Genomic DNA, 12784 nt, shown 5'->3' with positions numbered 1-12784 from the left:
CCTTAAAAGGGAGTTTAAATCCCACAGGCTAGATTTACATGAATTTTGTTTCTGAACTAAAACATTAACATCATAAAAAATACTTGTTTTAATGCTAGGCACTTAATAAGATGGGGGGGAAGGGAGTTCACCATGGCTGAAAAAAAAACCAACAACCCCAGCAAGTTATCGTTTTGATGCCATAATTAGGAAGGGAAAATGAAAGTCAGCAAAACCACAGTTTTAGAAAAGTGGTTATTAGATTTTCTTCTTTCTACTGTGGAAAAAGTCCTTCCTGTTGAAGAAGGCAGTGAAATTTTATCACAGCTATTGCTATTCATAAATCTTATATCTATTTTAATTCAATCTGGCCCTAGCCTCTGAGTCGCTGCACCACAATTTGATTACTATAACCATACTTTTTAACTGCTGTCAGGAACGACAGCGCCTTATACAAACATCTGCTGGAACACATGCCTGCGTTCTCCAGCACCAGCCTTAAATCACGCTCTGGTGATGAATCTTTATCTGACACTAATACTTTTTAACTTCATACAGACAATTAAAGTGAATTGTAGCTAAATGCACATATAACAAATCAATTTAATCTTTGGTTGCATAGTAGCATATTTTGCAAATTTCCTAAACTTACTTTCTTACATGTACCTTTGTCTAGGTGTTAAAACTTCAATTTAACAGAAAGGAGTGGAGATATTAATAAAACACTGCTCTTATGATACTGCCATGTAGCTGCAAGCCTCAGAGAGTAATGACATTTGAAATTTATCACTGCCATTTTTTTAAAAGTCCACATTTATGTGTGGAGAGTGCCAAGCCGGGCTTCATTAAAGAGTGACCAAAGTTGCCCTCTAGGAATTAATACAATCAAAATTTAGACAAACTCACCTAGGATAACAAACTGGGTGAACGTCACTGCTGCCTCCCAATTCCAGTCTTCCATATAGACCTATACTGCAGTATCTACCACATTTACTCTACAGTTAGTTGTTCATGGGTCTGTTCCTCTGCTCAATCAGATGTACCTGAAGTCATGGACCGCTGCCATAGTCCCCAGCACAGGGCACAACCCTGACTATGAAGGGTGGTTCCTCCACTTGTTGGCTATATGGCCACTCTTATCTTCAAATTCCTCTACGGTGGTTAGCCCTGTCTGATTCATCAGTGCCCACAGAGCCAGTATGTCATAAACATTTAAAATGAACCAGTACAATGTGGGCACTTAGTAAATAATTTGTTGGATGGATGGATGGACGGATGAATGAATCCACTCTGCATACCAGGAAGATCAGTGGAAAGAAAAAAGCATCTGTGGGACATACACTAGATTTGGTGTGTAAAGCATTCCCCTTCCCCAGCCCCTGTATCTCATCATTTCTTTATTACATGTAAGAAAATTGAGGCTTACAAAATGCAATAACTCACCCAACAGACACAATTGATAATAAGAGCTAAACCAGTCTGTCAGATTTCAAGTCCACTGGTAAAGGGAAAATTATTTTGGTTTTAAATTTTGAAAAATTTCAATTATTAATAATATTTTGTTTCCTGCATAACAGTGACTGTAAAAGTCTAAGAAAGAAAGCTGTGGTAATGGAATAAGGAGTTGAATACCAGCTCTGCCAAATACTAGTGAGATCTCCTTGAGCAAGTCACTTTCTCTTTCTGAACCTCAGTTTCCTCATCTGTAAAATGGAGATAATGCTCCCTCCATCACAGTTTTGTTATGATCAATTAAAAGAGGAAAGTAGCAACATATATGTAGAAGATCAATTCTTTAAGAGTTCAAGTTTTCCCATCTATAACCTTCTACATGTCACTGATGTCAATTACCTCCCAATCACAAAACTATGGAATCTTAAAGCCAAAAGGAATCCAAGAGATCACCTAAGTCAAGTTCCTCATTCTAAACATGCAGAAACTGAGGCTCTGTCAGAGAGATGGGAGGTGTCCTGTCCCAGACTCCATAGTATGGCCAGGGCTAAAACATCTTTCATGTCTGTGTTCTTTCCACCACATGGTCTTCCAGTACTTGAACTCAGGTTTCCATTTTGTAAATACGAATGCCATTAAGAATGAAAATTAAAATCTCTAAGGATCAGAACACCTAGATTCTATGCCCAGCTGGGTGACCCTAAGCTGTCATTTGATATTTCTGGATAGCTGTTTTCAAGACAATAAAATCAGGGCCTAGTACTTTGAGCGACTAGATAATCTCTCCATTGCAAATTATGCAGAGCAAGGTGCCCCAGATGAGAAAGCTCAGTATAAAATCCCACCATCCCCAGTCTCCACCACACCTATAAAACAGATTGTCTCCCATGCTTTCCCTGGGGACTCAGTGTTTGATATTCATTCCAACCAGATTTCACCTGCTAATCTTGTAATTAATTAGCCAGGAAGAGGGTAGTACCACAACAGGAATCTTGTTATAACAAAAATATGTCCACGTTTTACCTCTTATTCCCCTAACGTCCAAGAATTACAATCAGTATATTTTCTTAAATGACACCTGACATCTGCCTCACTTAAAATTACTCTCTCATTTTCTCCTCTTAATGGCCTGATGAGCTGGGTGAGGCATCTGAGAGTATAGCCCTGTCTCAGAGAAGAGGTGACCCACTTCTGGGGCGATTCCTTAGCCAAAGTTCCAAAGCTGGCTATGAAGTGCAAGCAAAAAAGAGGCTCCTGCCTCCCAGCCCACTCTCATCTCAGATACCACTGCCTCAGACGCCCCAAATACAAACCAAACAAACAGGGTGCACCCTATCCCCTCCGAAAGAGAGTATGTGTAGTGTCTTCAAGGACATGGTAACAGGCTATGATCTGTCATTAGTAGGCCCAAACCAGCTCAAGATGGTAACTTCTGCCTCATCCTCGGCCCTCTTTCAGTGCTTCCTAATTCAGGGATGGTATCATCGTCTATTCAGTTCCTCAAGCCAGAATCTGATCTAGAAATCATCCTTGAAACTCCTTTCTCCCCCATTCCCTGCCATATAATCAATCCATCATCAAGTCCTATCACTGTTACCAACTAAATATCTCTTGCATTCATCTACTCCTTATCCATTTCCAATAAGTAAGCCCAAGTTATCGTCTTTCTTACCTGGACCACTGCAAAATGTTTCTTGATTGGTCTCTCTAGCCTCACAAACCCTTCTCAAGTGTATTCCCTTCAGCAGAGCTTCAGTGATCTTTTCAAAATACAAACCTGATTACCTTCCCTCCTCATTAAACTTGTTCAAGGCTTTCCCATATTCTTAGATTACAGAGGACACTTCTACCAGCCACTTGTGGTCTGCCCCTGCAGCTTCACCTTGCACCACAATCTACCTCACCCTTGGGTCTCCAGTCACACAGCCTTTTCTTCCAGTTCCTCCATATTTCCAAGCTCGCCCTTGCCTCAGATCCTCTGTATGTTCTTTCTCCTCACACTTAACCTAGCTAGTTCTTAGCCTTCAGCTCTCAGGTCAAGAGGCACCTTCACAAGGATAACCATTTCTGACCCCCCCAGACTAGGTCAGATGCCCTTACGGTAACTCTCTAGAAGCCCCAAGTATCTCTCCTGGAACTTGGTAATTAATTGGCTTTGATTATATATACTATGACTGCAATTTTACACTTTGTTTGGTGATTATTTACATAACATCTAACCTCCTGCCAAGAGAGGAAGCTTCATGAGGTCAGAAACCAGATCTGTTTTTGCTCACTACTGTATCCAGATTTTACTTAATAGTGCCTGGCACATAGTAGACCCTCACTAAATAGAAGTAAATGAATGGCAATGTGGTAAAAGGAAACGAATACATCTCTCAGCACTGACCATATACCAGGCACCTTGCTATGTATGCATTTATAATTTTCATTAAATACTCACAAAAACATTTTCTGATAAGTATCATTAACCTCATTTTATAGATATGAAAACAGGCTTAAAGAGGCAAAGTGATTTGCCCAGTATCACACAGCAAGTAAATGGCAAAGTTAGAATTCTAACCCAAGCCTGACAAACATGTTCTTCCCACTGCAAAATTCTGCCTTCCTTTGAAAAGCCTCTGAGTTGATGGTGAATTCTACCTCTGATGGGAGTTTCTAGAAGATGGCTCCACAATCAGAGGAAGCCTCCACAGACTGGCAGGGCTCAGAACAAACTGCAGAAATGAGGCCTGGACAGAAAGAGCTCAGAGTGGAATAAGATAGTTTTAAGAGCTAAGCCTTGAGAATTTAACTTCAGAATAGGATGCTGAAAATGCTTTTTTTTTTTTTTTTGAAAATGCTTTCTTTTTGTTGTAAGATTCCTATTTAATTCATTTTGAATACCACCCAGGCAAAAATCCCGAAGTCGGCCCTCAGGATTTTCAGTATAATGTCGAGCAACAGGAAGAGCACTGCATTAGTATAATGGTAAGGGGGAAATAATCTCAGTAAAATCCATTTTTAGGGCTTCCCTGGTGGCGCAGTGGTTAAGAATCCACCTGCCAATGCAGGGGACACGGGTTCAAGCCCTGGTCCAAGAAGATCCCACATGCCGCGGAGCAACTAAGCCCGTGCGCCACAACTACTGAGCCTGCGCTCTAGAGCCTGCGAGCCACAACTACTGAAGCCTGCGCTCTAGAGCCCCTGCTCCGCAACAAGAGAAGCCACCGCAATGAGAAGCCCGCGCACCGCAATGAAGAGTAGCCCCCACTAACCGCAACTAGAGAAAGCCCATGCGCAGCTACGAAGACCCAACTCAGCCATAAATAAATAAATAAATAAATTTATTAAAAAAAAAAAAAATGAAGGCTTCCCTGGTGGTGCAGTGGTTTGAGAGTCCGCCTGCCGATGCAGGAGACGCGGGTTCGTGTCCCGGTCTGGGAAGATCCCACATGCCGCGGAGCAGCTGGGCCCGTGAGCCATGGCCGCTAAGCCTGCGCGTCCGGAGCCTGTGCTCCGCAACAGGAGAGGCCACAACAGTGAGAGGTCCGCATACCACAAAAAAAAAAAAAAAAAAAGAAGTTAAAAAAAAATTTTTTAAGACATTTTTAAATTAATGAATTTGGTCCTTTTATTGGTATACCACGGTGTGTAAAAAGGTAGTAAATACGTAATATCTTGCTTTAGAACTAGAACAGACTAATAAAAACTGGTCTATAAAAAGGAAGACTAACAAAATACAGTTACAGAGGTAAGTTGCCAAGAAAGTAACTGCTGAAATGATGTTGGGACTTTACTCTCCTTTACTGAAAAAGGTATGTAAAATAAAGCCAATAGAAAAGAGAGACAAACAGCTCCTAATTCAAAATACAGAGTTACTTTAGATATTCCTTCTCTCTCTCTCTCTCTGAGACCAATGCAGCCAACTGCATCGGGGCGGGGCGGGGCGGGGTGGGGGTGGAGGGTGGGAGGGGGCAGAAATGTTGGTCAGAGGAAAGAAGCAAGGTCAAAGGCCAGAAGGTCCTTAGGCTCAAGGCCATGCCTCAGCTCAGGCAGCAATAAGCAAAAGCTGTTGTCTAGAAACATAACCAGCACTAAGAAGTCCAGGTTATAATTTTTCGGAAAGAGATCCTGAAACTAAAGTAGCTTAACATATTAGAGGGGACCATTCCCACGATAATAGCAAATATTCCAAGTTCAGATGAGGAGCATTTTCCTCTAAAGGCAATTCGCTGACCTTTTCTGAGTTTGCAACATTTCTCAGTGGCTTCACACTTTCTGCAAAGTTTTAAGTGACTTCCTTTGAAGAGAGCTATTTAATGCCAATGATTGTAGAAAACATTTTTTCATAATTATCCAGACATAGACTGGAACAATGCTGAAACAAGAGCAGCATGCAAAAATGTATTTAAGGACTATCATCCCAAAATGCTGCTAAAAGCTATTAACCAGTATGTGTTAATTGCCACAGCATTCATATTAATTTTCACTTCAGGCTCGACACTGTGGAATATTTCCCCTGATACATTTTAAACAAAGTTTAATTTAAGGAACTGCTTCTATCAACACTTATGAAAATTAACAGCCAAGCAATTAGCACTCATGAATTATCCCTTCCCCCATGCTCTCTGCAGCTTCCCTGTTAAAACAGTTTCTAACAGAGAAATGGTTACTTTCTAGCAAGTTAACACAATCAAAGTCACAGTTGTCTGTATGAACTAGCACTGGTTCTGCTGTTTAAAGCACTTGTCAAGGCAAACATGCTCCTTATATTTAGAGTATAATTTAGCTAAGTCAAATAAGTAAAATATTTAACGTTTTACTAAACTGCCAAGCAATTACTAGTATCAAACTACCCTCTCACCTGATGTTTACAAAATAGCCATTGCAAACAAACAAACAAAAAAAGGAAGTAATTACTTGTCTTAATCTTCCTATTTCAAGTTAAAGGTCAAAACCCCACTGGACTGACTCCCTGGACTTCTACAAGCGGACCACCTTCACCCAGTCTGCTGTACATCTTGTGTAACGATGCTAAGGTCCTAGTTTTAAGAGCACATTTCCTCTCACTCGATCCTGTCAACAATCTAATGAAGTACAAAGGAGAGACAGCATCACTGGCCTGCACCCTTTACAGAGAGAGAAAGAGGCAGAAGTGGGGTATTTGCTGAGCACTTCCTATGTGCTGTATCTCAATACTCATCAGGAAGACACACTACCACCATCTCATTCCACATACGAGGACTGCAGCTTCATGAGGTTAAGTAACTAGCCTGAAGTCATACCACTAAGTGGTGGAATTAGGATTTAAACTCAGACTTTACTACAAAATAGATCTGCTTACAAACTAAATTACACTGCCTCTCCCCATGCTAGGTGCTTTATCCTATTCGATGGTCTCATCAGCTTTGTTAGGAAGGAACTCTTAATTTCTTTGCATAGGTAAAGAAACTGAGATTCAGTGAGGTGAAAAACCTGACTGAGGTGACACAACTGATAATCAGTACCATTTCTTTGTTAGTAACTGTACTGACTGGAGATGGGTATCTGAACTTCTAAGGGTCTACTGATGATGATAATATTTGTAAACTCAGTTTAAACAAAATAGTGATGACGATGTACTAGCTAAAGCTTCTCAAGTGATAAGGCATGGGAAAAGGGCTAGATACTTTTTAAAATAAGACCTCTTTTGAAAAAGGTGGAAAGACAGGGCAGAAATCCACATATTCAGGGGCACTTAAATCAGTGCTGAATGTTCACTGCCTGTCACTCCATCGCTTCAGAGCAACTCCCTGTCACGCCCAACATTTCCCACTTTCAGTGAGATCAGGACTGACACAGGAATTTTCCTATTGCCTCACCTCTAAAACAGAGGTTGGTTTTGTTAATGAAGCTATTCAGAAGTCCTGTTTTTAACAAGCCCAAAGAATTTAGGCAGATGGCTGAGCCTGGTTTTGCCTTGTCCGGCTAAGCATTCCCTAAAACCACTTGCAATCTGTCCTGGTCTTTTTTCAAATGATCAGTAAACAGAGTTATTAATAACCTATGAATCTAAAACAGTCACGGATAGCATTGCCAATTTGTCAAAAAGATAATATAAACATAGTAATTAACCTGATCAAAAAACTGTAAAAATTACAATAAAGCATATACCTAAGTACGGCCTTTCCCTCTCGACTACATGCCTTCAAGAAATTAACCAACCACAGTTTTAAAAAAATCAAATTATTAACCAGCTACAGGAACCAAAAACTATTTAAAAGTATTCGCTTTAATTTAGTACAATAACTAAGAGATGCTTACCCTTAGAATCACTAAAACCAACAATTCAGTTTGCACAAATCCTTAAAGATGCCTGCTTACTTACAGTGTAACTGTAAAGCCACACCAAAAACAAAATCCTTTTTTCAAATCCAATGCTAGTTTAATCATAAGGAGGATTTCACAGCAGTTAGTCTCTTGAGGAAATAGATAATTAAGTAGTTTTTTAGCATATTTAATTAGACCCCAAACTCTTCCCGGTCCCCTTCTCTCCCCAATTATGTACCATTTGCCCAAGAGACCTAAGTAACTCAGTTAATTATGTAAATAAGGCAAGCGTTATTCCCAAGAAAAGCATTGTGAATATTTGTAGTGGAAAGAACCACATATTTTACTGGCTTTAACAAACCTTTGCCAAAAAAAAAGAGGGGGGACTATCAAAAAACATGAGAAACTCTTACATTTGAGGCAAGAAACAGGGAGTTCAATGACAAGATGGTGAATCATTAAAACAGGACACTCATTTCACTTCTTAAACATGAGCTGAATAAAAATAAAATAATTCTAAGTTACAACAGTAACAAAAATTTAGTGCTGAACGTCAAATGACTTATGGGAAGAATCAATCTGGAAATTATTAAAGTCGACTCTCACAGAAAAGGCTTTATTATCAAGGGGTTGACATGATCTTAACTCTCGAGGCAGCCATGGTGCTGTTATAACTACTACAATCCCATTATTATGCAATCACAAAATGCTAATTTCATCATTTTGAGGTGTTATTTGAATAGTCATTTTAATTTCTAGGTTACGAAAAGGCTTGACTCAAGTATAATTCTCTATTAATCATTGAGATGTCATTGAATATCATATTGATGCATTTCACAAAGATAGACTAATTTAATATGTACAATACAATATCCTTCAAATATTAAGCCACTTTCATTACACATCTGCCAAATGCATCAATATTAAATAATAGATGAGAACATGGGTTTAATTGTGTTTTAGCAATTGTAAAATGTAGGATAATAAAAAAATAGCACTGCGTCACAAGACAGACTTATCGATATATAAATCTTTCTTAATCAATTGTGCAATGGTGACTGGGCCATGCTCACATCCTTTGCTGATTAAAAATAGACCTGATATGACAAAAACATCGAGAGTCGTAAGTGTAAACACATACCTAGCAAAAATAATACCTTTGTGACTGAGGAGATGGCTTCTTTATTTTATTTTTTAATTTCAAGTTAGGTATATATAACAAGCAGAGTTCACAACCTTCTAACAAGGTTAGATTTGGATAATCCTAAGTAATTTATAATAGAATCTAATAGTATAATGAAAATTCTAGAATATAGTATTTTAAAAGGTCTGTGCTACTTTGTTGGCATCACAGCATTATCAAATACTAATTACTCCAGCAATTAACTGCATCCTCAAACAATGATAGGCAATGGAAGCAAATAAATTCTAGCCATGTAACCTAATCCCAATAATAACATCTCACATATCTAAATGAATCGATTGTAGTAGTTAAGAAAAAAATCCCCTACAGTTCAACTCACTAGTTTCCAGAGGCTGACATTCCTGTCCCCTAGGGGGACCCTTCCTTCTCTTTGCTGCATTCCACAAGAAGAAACAGGAAAAGGTGGCAGGGGCAGGCTGAAGAGCAGCTCTTCACAGGATACAATCTCTAATTTACTGGAAGTACTTTCTTATGTTTTTTGGAGAAAACTCCTGGGCATATTAGGATTTTATACTATTTATGCATTTTGTTTCTAGTTTTTGTTCTCCTTCCCCGCCAACATCAATAAACTCATGTGCCAATGTCCATATATGCTTACTTAAAGCAATGGAAACATGCTGAATTGTATGAGGTGAAAGTGTTTCAAAGAAAAAACATCTCCTTGCTCAGGTGACAACGGACAGGACCAGCATATAACCAGGACTTGATTATAAAAAGTGCAAACATAAGCAAAGAACTGTATCTTTATTAATTGCAATGGTGTTGAAATAAGAAAAATTGTACACAATCCCCCCAGGCAACAAGCTATCACTCAGCACGCCCACACGACTGCCAGACAGCAAACATAATGGCAATAAATATAAAAATCAACTGCTACTGTCCTGAAAGAAACCCAGCTCAGCTCAGCACAGAGACAAAGAATGGCAGGGAATGGGTAAGAGAGGGTGCTGCATGTATTGATAGAACTATATTCCACCTAAAATAGTGGCCATTTTTCTAAAAGGAAAACAAACACACTTTAATTTAGCAACTGCAAACTGTCAGAACAAACAGGAAAAAATTAAGCCATCCTGCATAGCCAGTGTCAGACAACAAGATTCAATAAAACACTGACATGCAAAGCAATGTCTTAGAATTCTGAAATGAAGCTCTCACCTCTACAATTTCTGGAGTTATAATCAAGAATCAGACAAGACAACCCAAACCATCTCCCAGAACCACTTTCATGGCTTTCCAAACAGTCAGACCTTGATTAATCACAGCCCAACTAACCTTAGGAGAGAAACACTTAGGAGATAAGACAGGAACAGGAACACGCGCGCACACACACACACACACACACACACACACACACACACACACACGTACGTATCTCCAGACTGTTTTTGTTTTCATCCTCCCAAACATATTACTGTGGAAACCACATTAAGCCCAAATCCACACCTTTTTACACCCTCAGTCTTAGGAAATGTGAGTGACATTCTATATTTACTGAGTCCCTTTTGAAACCCTAAATCTAAATCGAATAAGAATAAGAATAACAACCAACAATAATTCCATCCAACTGAGGTTTTACCTAAAGGGATAGTTTCACGTTGACTTACCTTGCCATCAAATTTGGAATACTCGTTAAAAGGGTTATTCAGCTGCAGAGGACACTGCTCCAGGCGTACAGATAATATTGACTGCTTTCCAGAATGTGGAGGTTTCTCTTTGAGCGACTTTTTTTCAAATAGTGACTTTAACTCCTGGGCTGTGATACAAGAGGAAGATAAAAACATCTTTGTGATTACAACACAGAGAGATAGCCTGTCTACCTTCCCTAAAAAGTCTTCCTTGGAATCCAGAGGAGGGAGTGTCCAAGACATGTTTAGGTCAGATATGTGCAAAAAGTCTCACATATATGTCTGTGCATTGAAAGAGCAGAGCACTGAAAAACACATAGGTCAGGTTTGTCAACTTAGAAAGACTAGGGTTTAAGGAAGGGGGCAGAAGGCAGACAAGCCAACAGAACAGCCATTTTGTAAGAGCGCCCACAGCTGTGAGACCTGAGATTCAGCCTGGCTTTGCCACTAGCAGATAGATGTGTGATACTGGACCATTCACTAAACCTCTTTGGACTTGTCAAACCAGATTATCTTGAAGATCTCTCCTGGCTCTAATATGTGGTTTTGAAGTTCTAGTTCTTCAAGGTCAAGGTCCACCTCTTAATCCTCTCACACTTTCCAATGACACCTAGCACACAATCTGGATGACAAAGATGAGGAGGAGGAAAAGGAGAAAGAGTATTTTTAATAATAATAGCTAACATTTACTGAGCAAACCAATGTATCTCATCTAATCCTCATAACAAGCTTATGAGGTAGATATTTGCATTATCTCAATTCTGTCAACTGGAAACTGAAGCGTAGAATATTTTGATTAGCCCTAGGCCACACAGCCAGTAAGTAGCAGGGCTCAGATTTGCACCCAGCCATGGCTCTTAGCCATTAGGCACTAATGAACAAAGTAGACCTTCAATAAATTTTGTTGCATGAATCAATGAATAAAATAATGATTGAAGGAATTCAGATTAAGTTATTAAATCAAAACCTTCAGCACTTATTCATTAGTGAACCAAGACAAGTTAGTTCCATATCTTCTCAAAGATCTTTTCATTCTCTATATTAATCTGAATGTCATTTAAGGTGATAGCTGGATGATAAGTACATGGGGGTTCATTATACTTTATATTTTGTGATGTTAGAAAATTTCCATACTTTACACTTTAAATGAATCAATCATAGATCTTAAAATGTGCAATAAATAAGTTCAACCCATTCCATTCTTGAGCATAGCCAACTTGAACTGAGATCAAACATAATTGTGAAATAGTCACTTAGAACTTTTTAAAAAGGTAACAAAATTATTTTTAACAAACCAGTGGGGGAACTTTATCAAACGAGTCCTTATAGATTTAAGTGGCAAACCAGGAGAAAAGGATCTAATTCTTTTTTAAAATGTGGCACTTGACTATCCAATCCAGATTCTGAATATATAAGTACATGTGATCAACAGATTAATATGTTAATTATATATTAATACCAACAGATTAATACACATTTGAAAAAGTTTTAGATTACTATTGAAGTGGTATTTTAAATATTGGAAGTACTATTCTACCTGTACTCTATCAATAATTTTATTGCTACACTTTGGAAAAGAATAATCTTTTATTAAATACCTACTAGGAAAAAGTAAAAACAAAAAACCTACTAGGGGCCAGGAACAATGCCAGGTGTCTTCTCATCCTATCCTCACAATGATCCTGAAAGACAGGTTACCAACAGCTCCATGAAGAAACTGAGGTGTAGCAAACATAAGTCCCTTATCCAAGTCACTCTACTGTTATCAGTAGGGTTAAGTGTGAAGTGATGATATATTAACTCTTCCATTCTCAGACTAATTCACACTTAGACCTCTCCCCTCAACCTGTGACATTTTCCCACTTCCTCTTTTGCTTCCTACATCACGGAGAAACAGAAACAACCAAAAGAGAACTTTTGCATGCTCTCACCTGCACTTCCTCCCACCTTCCCTCCCATCACAACATGGATGAACTGCCTATGCCCTTATCAGATCAGCCCCTCCTCTGTGCACTAGATTCCATCCACTTTTGCCGACTCAAGGGCATCAATCAAGCAATTCTCTTCCATCTCGCTTCCATTTTCAATTTTTTCCTCTTATTGGGTCAGTCTCATCAGCATATAGATACTGAACTACTACTCATTAAAAAAAAAAAAAATTCTCCTGTACTTCCATACTCCCACCCAGTTACTACCCTATTTTTCTGCTCCTCAAAATGGTTGTCTATATTCT

At 38.9% G+C, this 12784-nt stretch overlaps 1 protein-coding gene across 7 annotated transcripts in view; it reads right to left on the bottom strand.

Annotated features, from left to right (window-relative positions):
- MAPKAP1 (MAPK associated protein 1) overlaps nt 1-12784 on the bottom strand; it is a 231108-nt gene that overhangs the window by 179344 nt on the left and 38980 nt on the right. For all 7 annotated transcript variants that reach the window (XM_027104862.1, XM_027104867.1, XM_027104865.1 and 4 more), the window contains one exon: nt 10531-10679. In XM_027104862.1, coding sequence (XP_026960663.1) covers nt 10531-10679 — 149 coding nt within the window. The remainder of the gene's footprint in view (nt 1-10530; nt 10680-12784) is intronic.

This window comes from Aethalodelphis obliquidens, unplaced genomic scaffold (genome assembly GCF_003676395.1).
Source record: "Aethalodelphis obliquidens isolate GAN/ISIS:26980383/991018 unplaced genomic scaffold, ASM367639v1 scaffold7, whole genome shotgun sequence".
NCBI classification, from domain to species: domain Eukaryota; kingdom Metazoa; phylum Chordata; class Mammalia; order Artiodactyla; family Delphinidae; genus Aethalodelphis; species Aethalodelphis obliquidens.
The sequence above is the reverse complement of the archived record's forward strand: the minus strand, read 5'-3'. Positions and strand labels throughout refer to the sequence as shown.